Source organism: Schistocerca cancellata, chromosome 5 (genome assembly GCF_023864275.1).
Source record: "Schistocerca cancellata isolate TAMUIC-IGC-003103 chromosome 5, iqSchCanc2.1, whole genome shotgun sequence".
NCBI classification, from domain to species: Eukaryota; Metazoa; Arthropoda; class Insecta; order Orthoptera; family Acrididae; genus Schistocerca; species Schistocerca cancellata.
The window spans coordinates 374,744,709-374,769,336 of record NC_064630.1 but is presented as its reverse complement, the minus strand read 5'-3'; the positions used below and the strand labels follow the sequence as shown (position 1 = coordinate 374,769,336).

The window sequence follows — 24,628 nt, the reverse complement described above, 5'->3', positions numbered from 1 at the left end:
CTTAGAAAATGTAGTCCATCAACAAAGGAGGTGGCTTACAAAACACTCGTTCGACCTATATTCGAGTATTGCTCATCAGTGTGGGATCCGTACCAGGTCGGGTTGACAGAGGAGATAGAGAAGATCCAAAGAAGAGCGGCGCGTTTCGTCACAGAGTTATTTGGTAAGCGTGATAGCGTTACGGAGATGTTTAGTAAACTCAAGTGACAGACTCTGCAAGAGAGGCACTCTGCATCGCTGTGTAGCTTGCTGTCCAGGTTTCGAGAGGGTGCGTTTCTGGATGAGGTACCGAATATATTGCTTCCCCCTACTTATACCTCCCGAGGAGATCACGAATGTAAAATTAGAGAGATTCGAACGCGCACGGAGGCTTTCCGGCAGTCGTTCTTCCCGCGAACCATACGCGACAGGAACAGGAAAGGGAGGTAATGGTGATGGCACGTAACGTGCCCTCCGCCACGCACCGTTGGGTGGCTTGCGGAGTATAAATGTAGATGTAGATCTTAAGTGGCGTCGCCACCTAGGGTGGGGGTGGGAGGAGGGTTAGAGGATGTGAGAGGGGAATGTTTTATCGTTTGTGTTCCAGTATTAACAACTCACAGGCGTGCAAGATCACGAACCAGTCAGATGCTATCACCCAATTTACATGAGGCTGCCAAAACCGGATTTCGTAAAACGCATCAAAATTGATTCTGGAAATCCGCTTCTAGTTGCCGGTTTTACAATTTCGCAATCGTTTTTCGCTTCCGGTTTTGAACGTGGTTGGGTTGTCACGTTGTGTCTTGCTTTCAGAATATTCGGTTAGTATGGACTTACTGTACAGTGAAGGAGAAGCAGAAAGGTTAGACTGAGCATGAAGCCGTATTGTTTCAGTGAAGAGAATTAACGATTGTGCTGACTGAATCAGAAACTGGATCAGCTGTTTTCCAGACGTCATATTTAACTGGGATAGCAAATCAGCTGCAGACCTTAACATGAAAACACGACAAGCAAAAACGATTTCCGAAATTCGGTTTTCGTCTTTCAGAAGATGTGGCGCATGTAAACGCAGTGAATAGCATAAATTCTGACACACTGATTACATGGATTCATGAATACTCATTATAAAAACAATCTTCTTGAAGTGTGATAACTGATCATGATATCTTGTTGCAGAAGCTAAGAAATTATGGAATACGAGGCCTACCAAACAGGTGGATCCATTCTTACTTGTATGAGCCTTGAGAGACCACTCAAACGAAATACAAAGATATAAAAATGCACACAGTTTCTAATTTTTATAGTTATGCACAAAAAAAAATCAGATAAGGTGCCCCTCAAGGATAAGTCCTTGGGCCCATTATTTTTATTCTTTATGTTAATGATCTGTCAGAAAAAAATTAACGAAAGTGACAACAGTACTTTTTCCATATGACACAAATAACCTAATTAAGTCATGTGATGAAGGCAGCATTCAAAAAACAGCTGCATATGTAATACAAGATTTAAAACAATGGTTCAGTCCAAATAAGCTAATAATAAATTCTGAAAAAACTGTGTCAATCAATTTTCACACTTCACAGAAACTCCATCCAGCAACAACAATTTTTTACATTGATGGAAAAACTGTCACATCTACGAATGTAATAAAATTTTTAGGTTTACGTATTCCGGATAACCTGAAATGAGAGACACGTATGTATAATTTAAATAAAGACCTAAGTACAGTTACACATGCTGTAAAAATCCTCTCACAAAATACAAGTCGTACATCACTGCTCACGATGTACCACAGCAGTATCTATTCACTAGCGATGTATGGAATTATCTTTTGGGGGAACTCCATATGTAGCAGAAAAAAATTAGGCTACAAAAAATATTGTTAGAATAATAACACAGGCTAAATTCAGAGACTCGTGTAGACCAGTATACTGCCTCTTTCTCGTTTATACAGAAAGTTTCAACGTTTTTGGCAGGTGAGAATTGAGGGTTTCAGAAGCGGTCGGTAGAGTTCGCGTGGCAATATGGCCATCATTCCGTTTCACTGTTAGTTGTGAGCGAGATGGTGACTGACGAGCACAAGATTTTCTGTGTTCTTGAGTTTGTGAAAAGTGAGTCACAAATTGCAGTGCAGTGGGCATTCCGTACCAGATCTGGTGTTCAACCATCAACTAACAAAAGTATTAGCTGTTGGTTTAAAAAATTTAAATAGACTGGGAGTGTGTGCAAAGGAAAAAAGCACAGGTCGACCTCGTGTGTCAGAGGATGATGCCTGACGGATTCAAGAAAGTTTTGTGCACAGTCCCAGTAAGTCTACCAACAGAGCCAGTCGAGAACTTGGAATACCGCAACCAACTGTATAGAAAGTTCTGAGATGGCGTTTGCTGTACAAGCTCTGCCAATTACAACTTGTGCAGGCTATCAACCCCAATAACAAAGAGAAGCGTCTCGCATTGTGTGGTAATGTGCTAGCAAAGATTAAGGATGACGCATTTGTGTAATTTTTAGCGATGAAGCGACGTTCCATCTTAGTTGAAAAGTCAAAAGACACAATGTTCACCTGTTTGGTATGGAAAATCCACATTCACCATTGAAACACGAAAGAGACTCACCGAAGATCAACGTGTTCTGTGCCATATCCTGTACAGAGGGTTATGGACCATTTTTCTTTGCAGAAAGAACTGTAACAGGAATCATGTACCTGGACATGCTGGAACAATGTCTGTTCCCTCAAGTTATGGAAGATACCCAGAACTTCCTTTTGCAACAGGGTGGAGTTCCGCCCCATTGACACCGTGATGTACGAGGCTTTTTGAATGACTCCCTTCCTCAGCACTGTATCAGTCACAGGGGACTTGAGATCCTGGATCTGCACTTTCGGCCACCGAGATCTCCTGATCTCACACCCTGAGACTATTTCTTATGGGGTTATGTGAAGGAAGATGTTTACATCCCACCTCTACCAACCACTCTGAATGATCTGCGGAACTGAAGCACTGCTGCCGTGCCCTCAGTAACAGCAGATATGCTTTCGTGTGTGTGGGACAAGTTAGGCTACCGTGCTGATGTTTGCTGTGTAGCCAGCAGTGGCCACATTGGACATTTATAACATTTATCACATTTCTAATTATTCAATAATCATTAAAAACTAATTAATTACAAATTATTAAATTGATATCAAACATTATGAAAAAAATACTTTCTCTTTTCATTGGTATAAAGCTGGTTCATTTTGGATTGGCACTTGAATAAATATGAAGTTTTGAAAACGGGTTCATCATTTAGAATAACTCTGTATGTCTAGGAAGTACTTATCTTCATAAAAATAAACATATTAAAAGAAGAAAATATCTTGAAGCATAATTGTGATTTCCAGTCTCATGATACTTGACAGAAGCACTACCCTCATGTCACTTCAGAAAGCACAAACATTTAAAGGGGAGGAGTGTATCATACTGGCATTATGTTATACAACCACATGCCATCCTTTGTGAAGATACAAAATTTACCTAAATTTAAAGTGAAACTAAGAGAGTACTTACTTGATTACTGCTTCTGTTCTGTTTCTGAGTTTTTGTAGCACCAGAAAATACAGTGTAATTGATCACATAATTATTCTTAACCATATTATTCTTTGAATCATCTTATTGTGTTCATAATTATATTACCAGTAGTCAACTTATATTGACTGATTTTTTTCTAAACCACAGTATGTATAAATTTGTGTGTAGTATATCAAACTTGACTTATCCTGTATCGTTTGTCAAACTACATACTTAATAACAATTTATGGGATGAATAAAGAAATACAGATATACATTTGTAGCGAGGAATATGGAAATTAAATTGAGAGTGTTGTAATACAAAGCAATGAACATATTGCTTAATGCACTTAAATACTAGTACAATTGCCATTATTAATCGGTTAATTATAGAAAATAGATTAAGGAAAGGCAAACCTATGTTTCTAGCATTTGTAGACTTAGAGAAAGCTTTTGACAATGTTGACTGGAATACTCTCTTTCAAATTCTAAAGGTGGCAGGGGTAAAATACAGGGAGCGAAAGGTATTTACAATTTGTACATAGATCAGATGGCATTTATAAGAGTCGAGGGACATGAAAAGGAAGCAGTGGTTGGGAAGGGAGTGAGACAGGGTTGTAGCCTCTCCCCGACATTATTCAATCTTTATATTGAGCAAGCAGTAAAAGAAACAAAAGAAAAATTCGGAGTAGGTATTAAAATCCATGGAGAAGAAATAAAAACTTTGAGGTTCGCCGATGACATTGTAATTCTGTCAGAGACAGCAAAGGACTTGGAAGAGCAGTTCAACGGAATGGACAGTGACTTGAAAGGAAGATATAAGATGAACATCAACAAAAGCAAAAGAAGGATAATGGAATTTAATCGAATTAAGTTGGGTGATGCTGAGGGAATTAGATTAGGAAATGAGACACTTAAAGTAATAAATGAGTTTTGCTATTTGGGGAGCAAAATAACTGATGATGGTCGAAGTAGAGAGGATATAAAATGTAGACTAGCAATGGCAAGGAAAGCGCATCTGAAGAAGAGAAATTTGTTAACATCGAGTATAGATTTAAGTGTCAGGAAGTCGTTTCTGAAAGTATTTCTACGGAGTGTAGCCATGTATGGAAGTGAAACATGGATGATAAATAGTTTGGACAAGAAGAGAATAGGAGCTTTTGAAATGAGGTGCTACAGAAGAATGCTGAAGATTAAATGGGTAGATCACATAACTAATGAGGAGGTACTGAATAGAATTGGGGGAAGAGGAGTTTGTGGCACAACTTGACAAGAAGAAGGGACTGGTTGGTAGGACATGTTCTGAGGCATCAAGGGATCACAAATTTAGCATTGGAGCGCAGAGTGGATGGTAAAAATCGTAGAGGGAGACCAAGAGATGAATACACTAAGCAGATTCAGAAGGATGTATGTTCCAGTAGGTACTGGGAAATGAAGAAGCTTGCACAGGATAGAGTAGCATGGAGAGCTGCATCAAACCAGTCTCAGGATTGAAGACCACAACAACAACAACATACGATTACACAGGTAACAGAGCAACCAAGCATTTTCAGTGCAACAACTTCGGGCTTGCTGAGGGTGGCAACAATCAGAAACAATGACCAGTTGACAAGAAGTGTCAATACTTGGAGTTCGGCGAACAACTTACTGTCCCCTTGCTGTAACTAGTCTCTTGGGGGTCATAACATACTAACGTATGTAGGTTATCAATCAATAATAATATCGGCACATACGCGGCCCGAGGTGCATCTTCACAAAGTCAGTATTGACTACCGAGCGAAAAGGCTTAACAACGATTGCTCTAAAGTATGTCTATTTGAGGAACTAATGTCTTTACAAGATTTTTTTGCTGCTTGGTGGCGACATAAAAAAATAAAAATAAAAAAAACACCGCCATAGTGTCGGCATGTTTTTCAGTTTCCTTACTTTCTTTATCGCTGATATGTGCAGACAGTTTCTTTTTTCAGACGTGTTTGCGTCAGTTGGTTCATCGGTATGAAGACTGAAAACTGTAAAAATAAGGAGCTATTTCACAAAGTGCTGGACAAGCAGACACAAAACAATGCGCTGGCACAAAACAATTGAACACTGCGATCTGGAATCAACGCAGCTGTCACTTTTTTAAGTCGTTGTTGCCTGTGCAGTAGGGAAGGAGAACAGTTAGGCTCTGCAATTGGTTAGCGTGTTCAGTTCTGTGTCTGTAAACAGTTTATTCCTTATCATGGTCAAGCGTTTGATCTCCAGCTGTGGAGATCAGCTGAAATTTATCAGGTACAGTGCTCTGAAGTTCGTAATATCCAATCAGCAGCATTTTTGTCACGTCCTACATTATTATATATGATAATTCCCCATCTTAGCTGAGCAGTAGTGTTCATGCATTTTTGTGGTAGACATTGGTTCGATTGTTCGGTGACAGCCCCAATTTAAACTAATACGCCCCTCAATGAAATGGTGGGAGGTGAAAATACTTACACAAAGCCATGAGTGACAGAAAAGGTATTATCTACTTATTTATAAACAAAATACAAATTTTGCTGGCACCCCTCCGCCCCCAGCCCTCTTTTCTCCCGTACTCTTAAACCCCTTGGAAGTCTTCACCAGAAATGGTAATACACAATGTGTACAAATTTCGCTTTTTGGCTCCCCAAGCAGCGGCTTGAGTCGTTTGGCCCTTAAGTCAGTCCTCCATGTGAAATTATACAATAACAGAAACAAAAATGTTCCTAATTCTTTTATTTTTTTCTTTAGTCTTCAGCCTTTGACTGGTTTGATGCAGTCCACCACGAATTATCTCCTGTGCCAACCTCTTCATCTCAGAGTAGCACTTGCACCCTACGTTTTCAATTATTTGCTGGATGTATTGTAATCTCTGTCTTCCCCTACAATTCTTACCCTCTGCAGTTCCCTCTAGTAACATGGCGACTATTTCCTGATGTCTCAACACACATCCTATCAACCTGCCCCTTCTTGCTGTCAGGATTTTCCGTATGTTCCTTTCTTCGCCAATTCTACGGTTTTTTGGGGAAATTTTAAGTGTATGTCAAAAGGACAGTCTGATTCGAAATGGAGGTGGCATGTGTAGTCAAAACACTGAAATTCGCCGAGTTTGAAACTGAAGCTGCATTCGAGATTGTTTGTGCAAGACTCAGTATCAGTGGTGGACAAAAAATTGTAACTGAATCTTTCTATCGACCGCCAGCTTTGCCACCAGATATAACCAAGAACTTTTGAAAAACCCTCAGTTCACTTGTACGGTGATGATGTTTGGTTTGTGGGACGCTTCACTGCGCAGTCATCAGTGTCTGTACAAAGTCCCAATTTTTTCACAGTCCAATTTTGAATACAGTCCAATCTATTCACTGTCAGGAATGATGATGATGAAATGATGAGGACAACACAAACATCCAGTTCCCAGACAGAGAAAATCCCCAACCCAGCCGGGAATTGTACCCGGGACTCCACGATCCAGAGGCAGCAACGCTAGCCACTAGACTATGAGCTGTGGACTTAGTTCGCTTGTATGTAAGTTCCCCAGTCATACTTAACCATTGGTGGAGACTTTACTCATCCAGCAATCAACTGGTGAGATTGCAGTGTTATTACTGGTGGGTACGACAAGACATCTTATGAAACATTACAGAATGCCTTCTCTAAAAACTACCTGGAACAGATGATTTGCAACCCCACTCATGATGGAAACATATTAGATGTAATGACAAAAAAGAGACCTGATCTCTTTGAAGACGTTCACATCAAAACTGGTATCAGCGACTATGACATTGTTGTGGCAACAATGATTAACAAAGTACAAATGGGTAGAAAGATGAATATGTTCAGTAAACTAGATAAAAAACCAGTAGTGTCACAACTCAGTGAGGAAATTGAGCACAGAATAGGGGCATGTAGAGGAGCTATCGCTCAAGTTAAAAAAATTAGTTGACCATGCATTGGGTAGAAATGTACCTTGTAAAATGGTCCATAGTGGAAGGGACCCTCTGTGGTATTCAGTCTCTGTAAAGACATTTCCAAAGAAACAGAGGCTACTTACTGCACAATAGGCATAAAACAAAATGTAGAGCTGCAGGTAGAGAGGTGCTCAATGAAACACATTTGGCCGTCAAGTGAGCAATGTGTAAAGCCTTCAGTGACTACTATAGCAGAATTTCATCTTATGATCTTCCACAAAAACCAAAGAAATTCTAGTCACATGTAAAGGCTGTTAGTGGCACCACAGTTAGTGTCCAATCACTCAGGATGAGACAGGAACTGAAACTGAGGGTAGCAAAGCAAAAGCTGAAATACTTAACTCCATTCTCAAATGTTCCTTTACAGAGGAAAGCCCAGGAGAATTGACCCAATTTTATCTGTACCACTGAAAAGATGAATGAAATAAGTATTAATGTCAGTGGTGTTGAGAAACAGCTGAAATTGTTGAAACTGGAAAAAGTTCCAGGGCCTGATGGTATCCCTTTCAGATTCTGTACTGAATTTTTGGCTGAGTTAGCCCCTCTTCTAACTATAATCTATATAGATCTCTCAAACAAAAATCCATGCCCATATGTCACAACAGTCTACAACAAGGGTAGTAGAAGTAATCCACAAAACTACCGTCCAATATCCTTGACAGTGATTTGTTGTAGAATATTAGAGCATATTTGAACTCACCCATAATGAGGTATCTAGAAAGAATCACCTCCTCAATCGCAACCAGCATGGATTTTGAAAACATTGATCATGTGAAACCCAACTCACACTTTTCCCACATGACAAACTGAAAGCTTTGGATCAAGGCAATCAGGTGGGTGCCGTATTTCTTGATTTCCGAAAAGCATTTGACTCAGTGTCACATCTACACTTATTGTCAAAAATATGATCATATGGGGTATCAAGTAAAATTTGTGACTGGATTGAGGACATTTTGGTAGGGAGGACACAACATATTATCTTGGATGGAGAGTGATTGTCAGATGCAAGTAATTTGGGTGTGCCCCAGGGAAGTGTGTTGAGGCCCTTGCTATGATGTTGCAGACTATATTAATAGTAAAATCATGCTTTTTGCAGATGATACATTTATCTATAATGAAGTACTATCTGAAAGAAGGTGCATAAATATTCAGTCAGATATTGATAAGACTTCAAAGTGGTGCAGAGATTGGCAACTTGCTTTAAATGTTCAGAAATGTAAAATTTTGCACTTCACAAAATGAAAAATCCTGTTATGTTATTACTATAATATCAATGAGTCACCATTGGACTGGAATCTGCCAACTCATGTAAATACCTTGGTGTGACACTTTGTAGGTATATGAAATGGTATGATCGCATAGGTTCGGCATGGGTAAAGCAGCTGATAGACTTCGGTTTATTGGCAGACTACTGGGAAGATGCAATCAATCTATAAAGGAGATTGGTTACAAATCACTCATGCAACTGGTTCTGGCATATTGCTCAAGTGTGTGGGCCCTGTATCAGATAGTACTAACAGAGGTCACCGAATGTATACAGAGCAGAGCAGCATGACAGGTCACAAGTTTGTTTACTCCATGCGAGAGTGTTGCAGAGATTCTGAAGGAATTGAACTGGAAGACTTTTGAAGAAAGATGTAAACTATTCTGAGAAAGTCTATTAACATAGTTTCAAGAACCAGCTTTAAATGATTACTCTGGGAATATACTACAACACTCTATGTATTGCTCAGATAAGTATCATGAAGATAAGATTAGAATAACTACTGCATGCACAGAAGCATTCAAACTATCTTTCTTCCCATGTTCCATATGTGAACAGAACAGGAAGAAACACTCTTAACAGGTACATTGGCCCATACCCCCTGCTATGCACATCACAGTGGTTTTCATTGTACAGATGTAGCTGTAGATACTTCTTTGCCCACAATGTTGTCTCAAAACTGATGCACTGGTACAGGTATTGAAACTATGTATGTTGGTAGTTGAGTGCCATCATCTGCGATCTAGACTGGTAACACTTGTACCACTGAGTTTCTTTCAGTCTCTAAAAACCACCAACACTTCAGACACAATGGGCTCCTAAATGCTGCCACTCAGATGTATTGTTTTTGTAGAAGCCCCACTTGGAGCTGTCATATAGTGGGGGCCAAATATATGTTAGATGACTATTCTGACAGCCAGTGTTTTTGTGTGGCATTCAGACATATACTATTGGTGTTAGTTTGATATTCCTTCACATACAACTTGCAGACTTGACTCCTTTTTACCATGAGCTGTCAGAACACTACCCACTATATTATGGGAGCTCTTGGAGCCTGAACTACCACCCCTCATTAGACAACTACATATCCTACATTCCAGCTAGAAATTTCTGAGCCCATGTATGAGGAAGTGGAAACCTTCTTCAAATAGTGACTGGAACCCTATACACCGGACTCCTACATGACCCAGAGGACGTGTGGGATATGACTGGCATGTCTCTAATCACCATGATCCTCCAGCACTTACTTAACTGATTCTTTTACTCCTTACTGGTATTTCTGCTTAGTAATAAAAGTGAATTTTGCATGAATTGTGAAATTCACAGACACAATACTAGAACTAAAAATAAACACAAAGAATAGTTGTATAACACTGACTGTGTTTTCTTTTTTGTTATTTTTTTGATGTTCTGTGAAGCACTAACAAAGAATTTAGTCAACAGCCTTAATTGCTTAAATGAAATTGTTGTCTAGATTATTGTGTCCGCAGTCAATAATTACAATATTATTTTGTTTGTCAGGATCTCGTACTAGGTGGTCCATATCTCATTGCCAGTTGACATCATTCAGCCCTGTAATTCTACTAAAAATACTAATTACCTGATATTCACAACTCAAAATGTTCTGTACCAATTCCCACAGCTTATAGGAATCACTACTACTTAGCAATAAGGCCCTCTTGGTTTTTTAATACTTTTTTCCTATTCAACTTGTTCCACATAACTGGTATATTTATACAACTCTGTGGCCTAATTTGCATTCCATTTAATTTTGCGTTAATGCCCAAAGAACTAAAGCAGTTGAAGACAGTTTGAATGAAGATATGGCTATTATAGCTTTTCCCAAATCTTTTTACCAATCTGGAATATCTGACTAGAATCCACTATCTTATCAGGCATAATATTAACACAGGTGTTCTAATTCTAACTGCACAACTGCCAAATCAGGTTGGAGTTAAAGATTAGACATTCTTTGTCCATAATTGTACAGTGATTACATCAATAAGAGGGACCTGTATTATTTTTAATCAGGTCATAATAATTATGCTATTCTACATTAAGAGACAGGAATAATCTTCACAAGGCTTTCTTTTCCTGGTGAGTTTGCAACAGTTCCCAAACACGTTCATTTAAAAAATCCCATTTTGTTTAAAATTTTCAGTTAAATATATTAGATCAATGAAAAATAATAATCACTGCTGTTCTTTCACCCCTTAACAGCATTCCATGCTCAATAATGAGATTCAGTTTCAAATGAACTTTCGTTTTCACAAACAATGTATGATATTGTTCATAGCTGTAGTTTAGCAGTTGATATTTCAAAAAAGATAAAAAGTCAGTTGTCAGCCACACAAGAAAACTTTTATTTGGTTCACTTTATGTGAAATAGGCTCAAGTCATTGGTAAGCCAAAACTGTAATAAGAATCAAACGGTAGTGTCCTTTGCTACAGAACCAATAAAATAGAGTGACATTGCCAAAAATATGTGCTATGTGTGATGAGTATCAAACAAAGAACTGTCAAACTGCAAATAATACATTATATTTGTGTCACTGATAGACTTTTGTTGCACATATTATCTATTATTCACAATTTGGCAGGTACACATAGCATATATTTTCAGCAATGTCACTCTATTTTATTGATTCTGTAGCAAAGTACACTACTGTCTGATTCTTATTTTGAAATGGGCTTACCAATGATTTGAGACTATTTCACTTCAGAAGATGACAGTTTAAAATGTTGAAACTGGTTAAGTGAACCAAATAAAGGTTTTCTTGTGCAGTTGAGGATTGATTATATATCTTTTTCGACAAACTATATACTTGACCTCTAATTTCAAGCTGGACTTGGTTACCTTATTTAGAGTTCATAGTGAGTTTCTTTATTCTATTGCATAAGGGTTCCTACCTTTCTATGGATACAAGCAAGAAATTACAACCCACTCATTCTCTCAATTTTTGTGGTTTGTTATCGCTTTTTGAGGACTGAAATTTATTATCAATAGCACAATCAGTAACAGTGCTCATTGTAACTAGACTATAACATGTACATTATGCTCTTTCTTGCCACGTATCAGTGTAATTAGGTAAATGTTGAGCAAACAGTACTAAATAAATAACACTTACTAAGTACTATTAGAAAGGTTTAAAGATGAACTAGTCCTGCTAATTGAATTAGTGTATTAGTAACTGCTCTAAGCACAAATAAGACCTAGAAGATTAATGATAGTTAATTAGTAATACTGCCTGCACAATAATTTTTGATAGATACTTATCACTACTAATATATAACATATCATATTTGATTATCCTTCATGATGCATTCATGAATAAATGAACAGTTATTCTCTGATGTAAGTTATGTATGGATATTATGTCTTTCTTCTCTGCAGAGTGTACAGGGAAACTGAAGAACTCTTCTATTAATTCCTTTCTTTCTCTTCCATTTTTGTTTCAGCTGTGACCATGGACTTACTAACAGCTGTACTCACACTAGTGCTAATTTTGGTTCCTCTAACAATGTTTATCCAAAAGAGACGTAAAAGAGCAGAATACTGTAAACTCATAGATAGATTACCTGGTCCTGTTGCCTATCCACTTATTGGAACTGCATGGGAAATGCTATTTGCTGAACGCAGAGGTATGTTCTGATTAAATTCAGGTCATTCACTAATTATCTTTAAAACATGAGGTGTGTGAGAAAAGTTTTTATTTTTTCAAACAACAATATTGTCTCCTTGGAAGTAGCTTCCTTTGGCTTTTCCAGAGTCAAAAAATGATGTGCTTTTGCAATATTTTTCAATTTTGAGAAAAGGAGGAAGTCACAAGGACTCTGATCAGGTGAATATGAGGGTTCTGGAACAACAGGAAGGCCCTTTGAGGCCAAAAATTCCATGATGGAATTGCCCATGTGTCATGGGACATTGTCATGATGCAGTGCCCACTTGTCTACAATGTCAGGTCTCACTCGACTCACCCTTTTCCTGACCCTTTCAAGGACATCTTTGTAAAACACTTTGTTGACAGTTTGTCCTGCAGGAATAAATTCTTTATGCACAATACCCCTTCTGTCAAAAAAGCAAATCATCATTGCTTTGATCTTTGATTTACTCATTCGTGTTTTTTTGGTAGAGAACATTTATCAGTACGCCACTCTTCACTTTGCCACTTTGTCTCAAGATTGTACTCAAAAAACCAGATTTTTCAGCACAATTTTGGCACAAAGCTTTTGCATGTGCAGAACTTTGGTCGACATATTATGTACGGCGAAAGTGTTTAAGTTTAAAAGATCACCCATAATCCTTACTGTTAAACATTGGTCTAATCTCACAAGGGCATGCACACATTCAATATTTTTGTCAGTTTTTGTGGCTGAAGGTCTCCCTGAGTGAGGTTCATCTTCAAAGTGTTTTCGGCCTTCCAAAAATGATTTGTACCAGTGAAAAACTTGTGCTCTTGATAAGGAATGTTTCCCACAGGCTTCATTCAATTTTTCAAAGGCCATACTCATGGATTCCACATGTTTAACACAAAACCATTGCTCTAAATTCATTGTCTCATTTTCATAACAGACAACAAAAACATTTCTTTACTGATGGCACTCTCAAATATCACATGTTGACTGTTTCAACCTGAAACTTGGACTGTTCTTCTGTAAGGGATGAACACACTGGTCTACACAAACAGAGAGCAACACAACATTGCCAGATCGCTCGCAGTGTTGTCAGTCTCATTGCTTTTCTCACACACCTCCTACATTATATATAACAATTAAATAAGAATCTTAATTCTATTATAGTACTGCATATGTTACAGTCTGAATGAAAGTCTCTTAATAGGTTCCTTCAATAGGAGACAAAAAAAACATTTCACATTTTTTTAAACACCAGTTTGAAAGGAAAGAGTGACGTAGATTAATTACTTCCACCTTCTTTCATCTTATTCTGTAAATTTTCATTATTAATGGTTGTAAGTCATCCATAACTTACTTACTGCTCAGCTGTTTTCAACAATGAAGGGGCTTTCTGAGAATATTTAATTAACATTTTAATTAGTGAACACACACAGAAGTAATACAAAAATATGGAAACACCATGAGAAATACATGTTTGAACATAAAAGTAGATATTAACCAAGCCTGCAGGTTGTGCTGCTGTATTTGACCCTAAACAGTGGCTCTGCAATGTCCTTAATATGTTGCAAGTATCTCTCATGTTCAGGATGGTGTTCTGTGTAGTTGCGAATGCATTATGTCAAAGCTAAGTGAATTTGATTGTGGGAAGATTGGTGGTGATCTTACTGTGGGTGCTTCTGAAACCAAGGTAGCTGAAGTGTTTGGTGTTTCAAGATGTATCATATCAAAGATTTACATCCCATACAGGGAAAGCAGAAAAACATCATCTGCTGAGTCACAACATGAACGAAAGTGTGTGTTGTGTGATTGTAACAGATGGCCAATAAATAGGATTTGACAAAAAAATGTGAGAACAGTAGTTGCAAAAGTCTCTGCAGAACTGATTGTTGCACTCATGGACCCTATCAGCACCAAAACAACACGATCCTTAAACTGGGAACTACAAGGAGAGTTTGAATTACAGAGCCACTTATCAGTGATGCAAATGCCCATAATAGGAAAACATGTTGCCGAAGCCATAAAACCTGGACTATGGTGCATTGGAAGAAAGTCATTTGGTCTAATGAGTCTTGTTTCCCACTGTTTCTCACTTCTGACCAATTTTACATCCCACTGAGTTAACTATGGCTAGGGTTCCATGATGATTTGGACTGCCTTATCATGGTATCCTACGGGCCCTGTGATTACTCTGCAAGGTTGCATTACTGGCAATGATTATATGACTATTTTGACAAATAAGGTCCATCCCATGGTACAATGTTTGTTCTGCAATGGTGACGCTGTGTTGCAAGATGACAGGGTCCCTGTTCACACTCCTCCAAGACTGGTTTGGTGAGCATGAGGATGAATTACTGCATCTCTCCTGTCTACCACAATCACCAGATCTCAATATTATTGACACTTTGTGGTCTACTTTGGGGAGAAGGGTTCATGATCACTATTCACTTCCATCATCATTACCTGAACTGCCACTATTTTGCAGGAAGATTGGAAACCACACAGGACCTGTAGTTATCCATTCCAAGACAACTGGAAGCTGTTTTGAATGCCAGTGGGCTTCCTACACTGTGGTAGGCAAGGTAATGTGTTGTTTTTGGAGTTTCCAAATTTTTGTCCACCCCCTGTAGTTCAGTTCCTCTTTAGACCATCTATTGGAAAAAAAAAGTATTTTCACAATGTGGCTAGGGAATTACTTCTGTCACCTTACAGTGTGTGTGTGTGTGTGTGTGTGTGTGTGTGTGTGTGTGTGTGTGTGAGTGAGAGAGAGACAGAGAGAGAGAGAGAGAGAGAGAGAGAGAGAGAGAGAGAGAAAGATAGAGGAAGGGGGGGGGGGGAGAAGGAAAGAAGAGAGAGAAGGAAAAATAGGACATTCATTTGTAGGTGAATTGAACATGTGCATAATTTTATTAACAATGATGTCAGAAAAGTTAGTAGCGACAGAGATTATGAGTTGTCTCTTGTTAAGAAAAATTATAAAAGTATGAAAAATTCCATAGAGAAGACAATCTTTGTGTGTCATTTGGTTTGCCAAAGACGAAGCAAAAGTTGTGGCCAAAATAAAGCTGCCTTAATTGATCAGAGGGAATTCTGAAAAATATAGACTTCATAACATGACATGCCATACAGTCTAGGTGGAGTAGCCCTAATGAGTAAATAAATTTGAGTCATCATTTTAAGTCACATGAAAAAGATTATTTTCATCCTGGAGAGTTTTTTCAGCTATGTTCAAGAATGGAACACTCACAAATATTTATGTATGAATAAAACAATTGCAGAAGGAAACTGATGGACTGTAAGAAGTCCAGGGTGCGTCACAAAACATGACCGGGAGGGGTCCGTGAGTTGCATTTGCCAGCTGTTGCTGCTGTGTCTGCAGGTTGTTGCTATGCATGGTTCTCTAACACCAGTACTTTGCACATGCCAGCTATGCTGTGTGACTGAGTGTACTGGCATTTTCTTTCGAGTTTTTTGTCAAGTTTAATTGCTTCAGATATTGTTTCTAGACAACATTATTGCAACTGCGCTGAGTCTGGGGCTTTCCCGTCCATATGCCACTGGGCCCATCCTCAAGTCAGAAACAATGTGCACAAGTCTTCTATACTGTGCGATTGAGTGTTCAGCTGTTTTTCTTTTTTTTAAGTTTCCTGTCGAGTTTCCCTTCAGTTTGGTATACATGAAGGGTTAATTAATGTTTCTTGTATTGATCTATGCAAAAACAGAATCATATGTGGAATGTCATCTTGAATTCATACGAAAATTTTACAGTGTGCATGTTCCCAGTGATTCAATGACAGGCAGACTAGTGAAGAAATTTGAAGAGACTGGATCTGTGCTACAAAAATGAAGGCCTAGACAACCTAATGTTTTAACCAAAAATAAATTAGATGATATAGGGGAGGCATTGGAAAGAAGTCAAAGAGTGCTGTTTGGCACTTCAGACTGGTGTGTCAAGAGCATCTGCTCACAGAGCTGTGCACAAACTGAAATTGAAACCATAGAAAATAACAGTAGTGCATCAACTGAGGAACTCAGATACTGTTGCTTGACATCATTTTTCCATCTGGTTGTTACAGTCTGTGTACGATGGAAAAGTTGATCCTGAAATGCTTTTCTTTTTTCTGATGAACCATGGCTGCATTTGTCAGGGTACACAAATTTTCAGAACAGTTGATGTTGGAGCTCCAAAAATCCTCATGAATTGCATCAACAACCACTGCATGATGTGAAAATACGAGTGTGGTGTGGAATTAGTGCCAGCGGACGCAGTGGCAGTGTCCAGAGGCCATACCATGCGACCCATAGACCCCTCGTGGGCCTCTTTCATGGGACACAGTATTTTACATCTGTGACCTGTTGCAGTCAACCTGAGGTTCTAAAGATCTTTTTGCATGAAACGATACATTCTGACAGGTATGTGAAAAATATACTGTGTCCTTTTTTTTTTTTAGAACACCCAACAAAAATGTATATGGTTATTTCAAGCAGGATAACGTAAGACAACACATCACCAATGCTTATATGACAACAGTACCAAGTGCTTTTGATGATACGATAGTTGATTGGCCTTCTCATTCTCCAGATCTAAGTCCACGTGATTTTTATCTGTGGGGCATGTTAAAAGACAAGGTGTATGCAACCAATCCTCACACGCTTGAAGAGTTGGAAGATAGGGTTTGGCTAATCATTTCCTAGATTTCAGCAGTTGAAATTTATGGAGTGTTCACTAATTTGTTCAAGAGATGTCAGGCTGCTCTTGCCACAGAGTGACATCATTTTGAGCACATACTGTAAATAAAGGTAAGCTTAAGTTAATTTTATGGCAAAGTTATTTATACTTAACTCAGGGGAAGAGCACATACAGCCAATTACTGGCAGATTAGTGTCTGAGAGATGGGCGTGGCGGTGGCCGGCGGACGCGGTGGCAATGGCTGGAGGCCATGCCATGCGACCCATAGACCCCTCGTGGGCCTCTTTCATGGGACACAGTATTTGACATCTGTGACCTGTTGCAGTCAATCTGAGGTTCTAAAGAAAGATCATTTGATATGATGAGGGTGACAACCATAAAAATGAAAGTGATGTCTATTATTTGTCAGCAGGTTTGATTTATATGTGAGTTAGTGTAGATTTTTGCTGAAATGTAAATAAACCTGAATATCAAGGAAGAGGGCACGGATTTTTTTTTTTTTTTTTTTTTTTTTTTTGGAAATTCAGTACTTAATTCATAAAACAAATGAAAATATAGTAAAAATAATTTAGGAAATTATTTAAGAAGGAATCTAGAGTTTGTGTGTGCCAGTCCACTTTTTAACAATGCTAGGAGTCCTTCAGTATAGCGCTGTGAATGGCAAACATGACTCCCAGGACTATATTTAGAATGTATCCAGGTATACAATCTTCAGAAGCGAAATAATTAATGGAATATGAAAGTGCATGACATCAAGAAGGGGAACAAATTCTTGGTTTTAATCCAACAAGCTGGTAATAAAAAATAACGGCCATTCATTTTATTTCTTGTGTTACATAACATTAATTTCCCCTTTCCTGGAAATAATTTTAAAATTGTGAAATAATACTTACAGATATTTTCCGAATGGCTGATGAGAGAGGAAGGAAATATTGGCCTCTATTCAGAACTTGGATGGGTCCACTTGCAGAAATTCATGTTATAAAACCACAGCATGTAGAGGTAAATATTTTTATGTACACATTACATCAGTACTACATTCCCAAACAAATTTCTTTTAGAATGCAAAAAAAATGGCTCTGAGCACTATGGGACTTAACTTCTGAGGTCATCAGTCTTTAGAATGCAATTAAGATATTTTTGTTATTATTATATTAATACAGATTTTAAAATTATTAGTGCATCAGATAATTGTTTTATAAATCTTAACATTTACTAGGTTATAAAATACCCATCTTCAAAAATAGCACAGAATAATTCTTTTAATTCAGAGTGAATATTTGAAAAAAATGACTGACACTAATAATAAATCAGCTCAATAATTTCACTATATGCTGACTGAGATATTAACAAGCAGTTTCTCCAAGTAGGGTATGTGAATGTTCATGGCTAATAACAGCTAATTTCTTTATTAAAAATTTAAGCCAGTCACAAGAAGCAAATTACTTCTTTGCTGCTTTAGCTGCACAATTAGGAATTAGCTGATGAATACGAGATGGAACATAACTATCTACATAATGACAAACCACTACCCCTCACATAGGTAAGAGGTGTGGAGCAGTAGGCAAACACATAGGGAAGATCATTAATTATCTGAGCTTCTGGACAATATAGTCCTTCGTTGATGCACATGTGCAGTTTGCGCATTTGTGGCAGCTGTCTGAAGAACATTGCTAAATAATTCAACTATTTATTTTCATTTCTATGGACTTATCTGATGCTGATCACATATTTTGTTTTGTGAACAACTATTTTTAAGAGATATCAGTATACTATGTAATTATGCTTAACACAATTTTCAGATAATTATGAGCAGCACAGACCATATTGAAAAATCTCTTGTTTATCGATTCCTTCATCCTTGGTTGGGACAAGGTCTGCTAACAAGCAAAGGTATGTTGCTTTGAATTAGTAATGAAAAAAAAAAAAAAAGCATTTTGAGGGTAAATTATTTCTGAAAATGAGAACCAAAAGGTAAAAGAGAATTAACTGATGTTCTCCTTTCTTATCATCTATGTTGTTTCTTTGTCAGTGACTGGTGTGCAACAGACTGAAATACCCATGCATTTCAGAACAGAAACTATGATCTTACTGAGACTTCATTATGATTTTCTTTTGTAATTTAACCCTTTGACTGCTGCAGGCATGCCCTCTACAGTCTGTACTGAGAGTGGCTTTGTTGTTGTTGCTGCCTGTCCTGAGATACAGCATTCCAGCCACTGATAAATACTTATCATCCAATTTTAAGAAAACTATTCAGTAGAAAAATTTGATTTTTGCACATCTTACAGTCTGATACCTTCACTCGATGAACAACAAAATTTCTTTTTTTGTTATTTGTCATAGTTATTGTGCTGCAGCAAATTAAGTAAAGTATTGCACAAAAAATTTTAAAAAGTTTGCAGAGGTAAAAATGTGTTGCATAAACTTTGCATATGGTTGATTTTAGCACATATGTTCCTTTACATGAAATGTAGATAAGGATATTATGAAAAGGATAGTTGCTACTCACCATATAGCAGAGATGCTGAGTCACAGATAGGCACAATGAAAAGAGCTTTGAGCCAACAAGGCTGTAGGATTTGGGTAATGAACATAATGTTCATGATGTGAAGTGACTGTCAACATTACCGATTCACATACACAATATTTATTTACACACATTATACCGACAGATACAACTTAAACACTTGGCATCTCAGAACACACTGCCCCATGTCAAGAAATACTGTTCTTGCAGTGATATTCTTGGGGATGGAAGTCTACAGATCTTGTGTCCCCACAGGGCTCTCCCCACCCCTCACCCCCAAAGCCATGGAATGCTGAAGTTGGTGCGGTGCAGGTCATCTCTGGAGATGCTGTCTAGCTCATATTCATCTCAATGTCTTGGTCGGCACAGCAGTCTGCCTGTTTGTGACATTGGTACTGGCTGAGTAGATGGTACAGGGGGTGTCATCGTTAGGTCGTCCACCAGTGGATGTATGTGATTTTGTGGTAGGGGTGTTGACTGATCCTGTGTCCAGTTTTCCGTGTTGTGAACTGGGGCTGACATGTGTAGGATGCCGTCCCTGGATAGCATAGATAACAGTGCAGCTGTATCAGCTGACTGTGGTGTCGGTGTGGAGTGGTACAATGCTCACGACACCATGCTGTTGCCGAACTGTCGGTTTTTATACGTGGCAGACACCACGATCATCATGTCATGTGGAGACACTGTGATATCTTCTGGAAGGTAGGGTCTGACATCAGTTATGATGAAAGAGAGAGGGGGTTGTGTCGTGGCGTGATGTCAAAGGGGCGGTATTGTTCCTTGGCGTCTCCACAAAAGTCCATGCTGGCTTCAGTGTATTGACGGACAGAGTAGTGGGTTTGCGTGATTTTGAATGTGTTTGGTCCCTGTCTTAGTACATTATATGGTCCACTGTACGCTGGGTGCAGTGATAGCTTGATGGTGTCTGTGCATAGTATTACGTGAGTGCAAGTCAGTTGGGTTTTGTGCACAAATACTGTGGGTATTGTGTGGTGTGATGGCGGTGGGACTCAGAGGCTGCGTATCCATTTCTGACCCATCATACGAGGTCTGGTAAGTCCTTGTTGTCTTTTGTCTGTGGCCTGTGTGACAAATTCTGCTGGGAGGCTAATCGCTGTAGAGGATCTCCAGTGGTGAGGCATCAAGGTCCTCTTTGTGGACCGCTCTGATACCCAGCAGCACCCAGGGTAGGGCATCTGACCATTCGTTATCATAGCACACCAGTGGTGTTTTCAGCATGCAGTGCCACTGTTCCACAAGGATGGTAGGCTGTTGTATGTAATCAGTGGCAGCCGCAGAGGTGGCACAGTTCCGTAAACAGGGTCGATTCGAATTGTCCAATCTGATTGATTGTTAGCGACTCATGGCAGCCAAATTTTGCTATCCATAGGTCGGTGAATGACCTCACCACTGTCACTGCTGGTATGTCCCTGAGTGAAGCAGCACCACTGTCACTGCTGGTATGTCCCTGAGTGAAGCAGCCTCCACCCACCAAGTTGTTCGGTCATTGACAAATAGGATATAACGAAATCTGTTAGATTCAGGTAGTGGCCCCACTAAATCTATATGTGTGAGGTAAAAACAGCCCTTTGGGACAGGGAAACTCCCTAACGGTGACTGGTTGTGTCGTCCTGTCTTTGCCCTCTGGCAAGGAATGCACGCTCGTGTCCAAGAGGCACAATCCCTCTTCATATTCAGCCACACATAAAACTCGAAAACTAGTTTCATTATGGGATGCACTCCTGGGTGACCTAAGTTATCGAGCAAGTCGAATACTGTTCGGCGACAGTTGGCGGGGGTGGAAGGTCATTGCCTCCCTGTTGACACGTCGCACCAAACTAGTTTGTTGGTTCCGACACTGGGCATTGTCATAGCTGTAATCCCATGTTGCTGCTTGACAAGAATCATTCCAAGTCCATATCTGTTGCCTGCGTGACCGTGAGGTTATCGAAATCCAGTTGAGTGGTTACGGCTGCTAGGTGGGACAGGTAGTCCACAACCATATTGTCTGCTCCACACATGTGGCAAACATCTGTTGTGAACTGTGAGATGTGGTCCAAGTGCCTAAACCTGCTTGGTGTGGCATTGACGGATGGATTCTTTACTGCGTCAGCTAATGGTCAATGGTATGTGTAGTTAGTAAGTGGTCTCCCTTCAATATCGTCACAGAAATAGCACAGCACTTCATACACAGCCAGTAGTTCTTTGTCAAAGGTTGACCACTTCCTTTGAGAGTTTGTCAGTTTCCTTGGGAAAAAATGGAGAGGTTGTGTCATCCCTGGCACACCCTACTGTAATACAGTGCCTGTTGCTCAGTCATTTGCGTCTGATGTAATGATAAGATGGTAGTGTGAGTGTGATGGAGTGGGCTAGTTGAGCTTTAATGTTGTCGAATGCAGTTTGCATCTCAGCTGTCCATGTTAGCTTCCTTCTTCCCGATGTATTTTTCCCCCATAGACCTTCAGTGATGGGAAGCAGAGTTTCAGCTGCATGGGATAGGTGTCTTCACTAGAAATTGGTAATGCTGAGAAATTTACATAGTTCTTGGCAATTTTGTGGGAGGTGACCAGTTAGTAATCTGCTCAATTTTGTCCTGTGTGGGCCATATGCCTATTACGTCGACTAGGTGGCCGATGAACATGACACAAGGCTGTCGCAGTTGGCATTTTCCAGTACTAATTTCCACCCCATGTTGTTACAGCTTGTTGTATACTGCATGCAGGTGTCATTCATGCTCCTGTGTAGATTTTGAGAATATAATTAAATTGTCTAAATAGCAGTAAAAGTGTGGCACATTGAAAAACAACCCATTAAAGAATCTTTGCCATGACTGCGGCATTTTTAATCCAAAGAGCATGAATAAGAATTCATATAAACTGAATGGAGTGATAATGGCCATTTTGTGAACGTCCTCCAGGGCCATAGGTATTTGGGAGTATGCTCTTTTACAGTCCAGTATGCCCTGCCAACTCATGTGCAAAGTCTTGGATATTTGGGACTGGGTAGCTATCTGTAATGGTTCTGGCATTGAGGTACCGGTAGTTGCCACAAAGGTACCTTGTACCATTTTTCTTTGGCCACATAGTGATAGGTGATGCCCATGCACTGTCCAAAAGTGTGATTATACCATCCTGGAGATATTCTTCAATGGATGCTTTGGCCTCATTGAGTTTGTGGGGGCTAGACAGTGGGGAAAGTGGCATACAGGTGGTCCCGGAGTTGTATTAATTCTGTGGACAGTGCCGTCCGTAACTATGCTAACTGTTTTGTTTGGTAGGAGTGGTCCAAGGGGTGGAATCCTGTTGTCTGATCTGTCCACAGGGGTGGTAGCCTTGTTGGTGGGTAATCCACTCGTGAGAGGAGAAACACTGTCACTGTTCAGCCCGATCGTGGGAGCTGAGTCACCAAGTATAATAGGCACTGTACTAACTTGTGTATCTGTGCTAGTGGTTGTACAGTTATCCTGTGGTTTTCAGGTGTGCCAGGCTGTCTGTAGTTGCTGGCAGATTCATTGCAGCTGGCTATCCAGTTTGTGATGGCAGATGCATAGCTGCTTGTTCTCTGTACATGCTTTGTTGTTCTCTTTGCTGATGTTCTTATAGGCCGTGATCCTTTGGTGGGGTTTGTCACACAGTGTTGCATGGCATAATGCAATATCTGCTGTGGTCTCCATGTCTAACGCTGGAGGGGAAGGGTCTGTGGTGGGTGGCAGACTGTCACTGCAGACACCCCCTATAGGGTGTAGTCCATCACCTTGCAATAACAGAGCCCCACTGAGATATGGGATTAGGCAGTAATGACGGTTCCACCATTTTGGCCACAAAGAAAGTCCATGGTCGTGGTGCATGGTCATCTAGCCGGAGCACCATGGAGGTCGTCCCCGTTAGCGGTATTATTGAATCATTTGCTGCTCAGAGTTGTATGGTTGAGGGCTTGTAATCTCCTGTGGTGAGATGTGGGGGTAGCAGGCTGACGTTTGCACTCATATTGACCAGCAGGTACTGGTGTAGCTGGCAGTTGTAAACAAACAGCCATGCACCAACTGCCTGTGTGTGTGTGTGTGTGGCATGTTATGTTTTTTGACATGTCCAGTAGAAAGGTGGCTTTTTGTAGGGAGGCAGGCTGGTGCACCTAGGCCAGTCCACCAGTGTAGTTTGGGCTGTCAGCAATGGCATGCATTGGCGCCCAATCACATGTGAAACCAGCAGTAGCCGCTTGTCATTTTGTTTTGGCTGGACTGTGCTGTGGCAGCCCACGTGTCGGCTGTCTCCCTTGTTTGTTTATTTCCTGCAGGAGGTGGATCCATGCACTGTGATTGTTGTGGTGCTGCAGCGGTCTTGGCCTGCAAGGCGGGGTCCAGCTGTGGGGGGAGGAGGAGGTTGCCCGGGGTCTGCGTGCAGTGCTTTGCACTGTGTCTGCCACTGCTGCCATCCTTGTCTGTTGTGCACCATATCTGTCGTTGGCATGGCAGTCGTAGATAGGTGTCCTGGCACTGATCAGTGTCTGGTGGCATGCGAGTGCCAACGTCCTATTGGCCAGTTGTAGACACATTTCCAGTGGTTTGTCTGCATGTAATAAAACTGCTGTCTGTATTTGCTCTGGGAGTTTGGGTAACTGTAATGACAATAGGGCCCAGTCTGGTAGTAGGTTATCAATTTTCGGTTGCAGTTTTCACCATAATGCCAATGGTGTGTCATCGCCCAGCATTGTCTCATTTGTGGGAAGGGGCAGTTATTGCTTGATAATCATTGCAACATTAGTGACTTCACCGTCTCATACTTGTGCGCAGTCGGAGTATTCAGCAGTAGATTGCTGACGAGCTCCATGTGTTCACTGAGATGGTTGAGAAGTATTAACAGCTTGCTCTGGCCATCCTCAATCTCTGCTATCCTGATCATACATTCATATAAAGCAAACCACACTTCTGGTGAGTCTGTGTGAATGGGCAGCAGGTGGAGTGTGATAAACGGTGGTGGTTCCTGTAGTGGTTGTTTTGTGTTGGCCCCACTGAGTTGTTGCCATGCG

The 24,628-nt window shown here is 39.9% G+C and overlaps 1 protein-coding gene across 1 annotated transcript in view; it reads left to right on the top strand.

Moving 5' to 3' along the window:
• Positions 1–24,628, top strand: part of LOC126187466 (cytochrome P450 4C1-like) — a 105,208-nt gene that overhangs the window by 25,951 nt on the left and 54,629 nt on the right. Inside the window, exons 2-4 of the mRNA XM_049928563.1 lie at positions 12,210–12,392; positions 17,969–18,075; positions 18,876–18,966. Coding sequence (XP_049784520.1) covers positions 12,218–12,392; positions 17,969–18,075; positions 18,876–18,966 — 373 coding nt within the window. The 5' untranslated portion in view covers positions 12,210–12,217. The remainder of the gene's footprint in view (positions 1–12,209; positions 12,393–17,968; positions 18,076–18,875; positions 18,967–24,628) is intronic.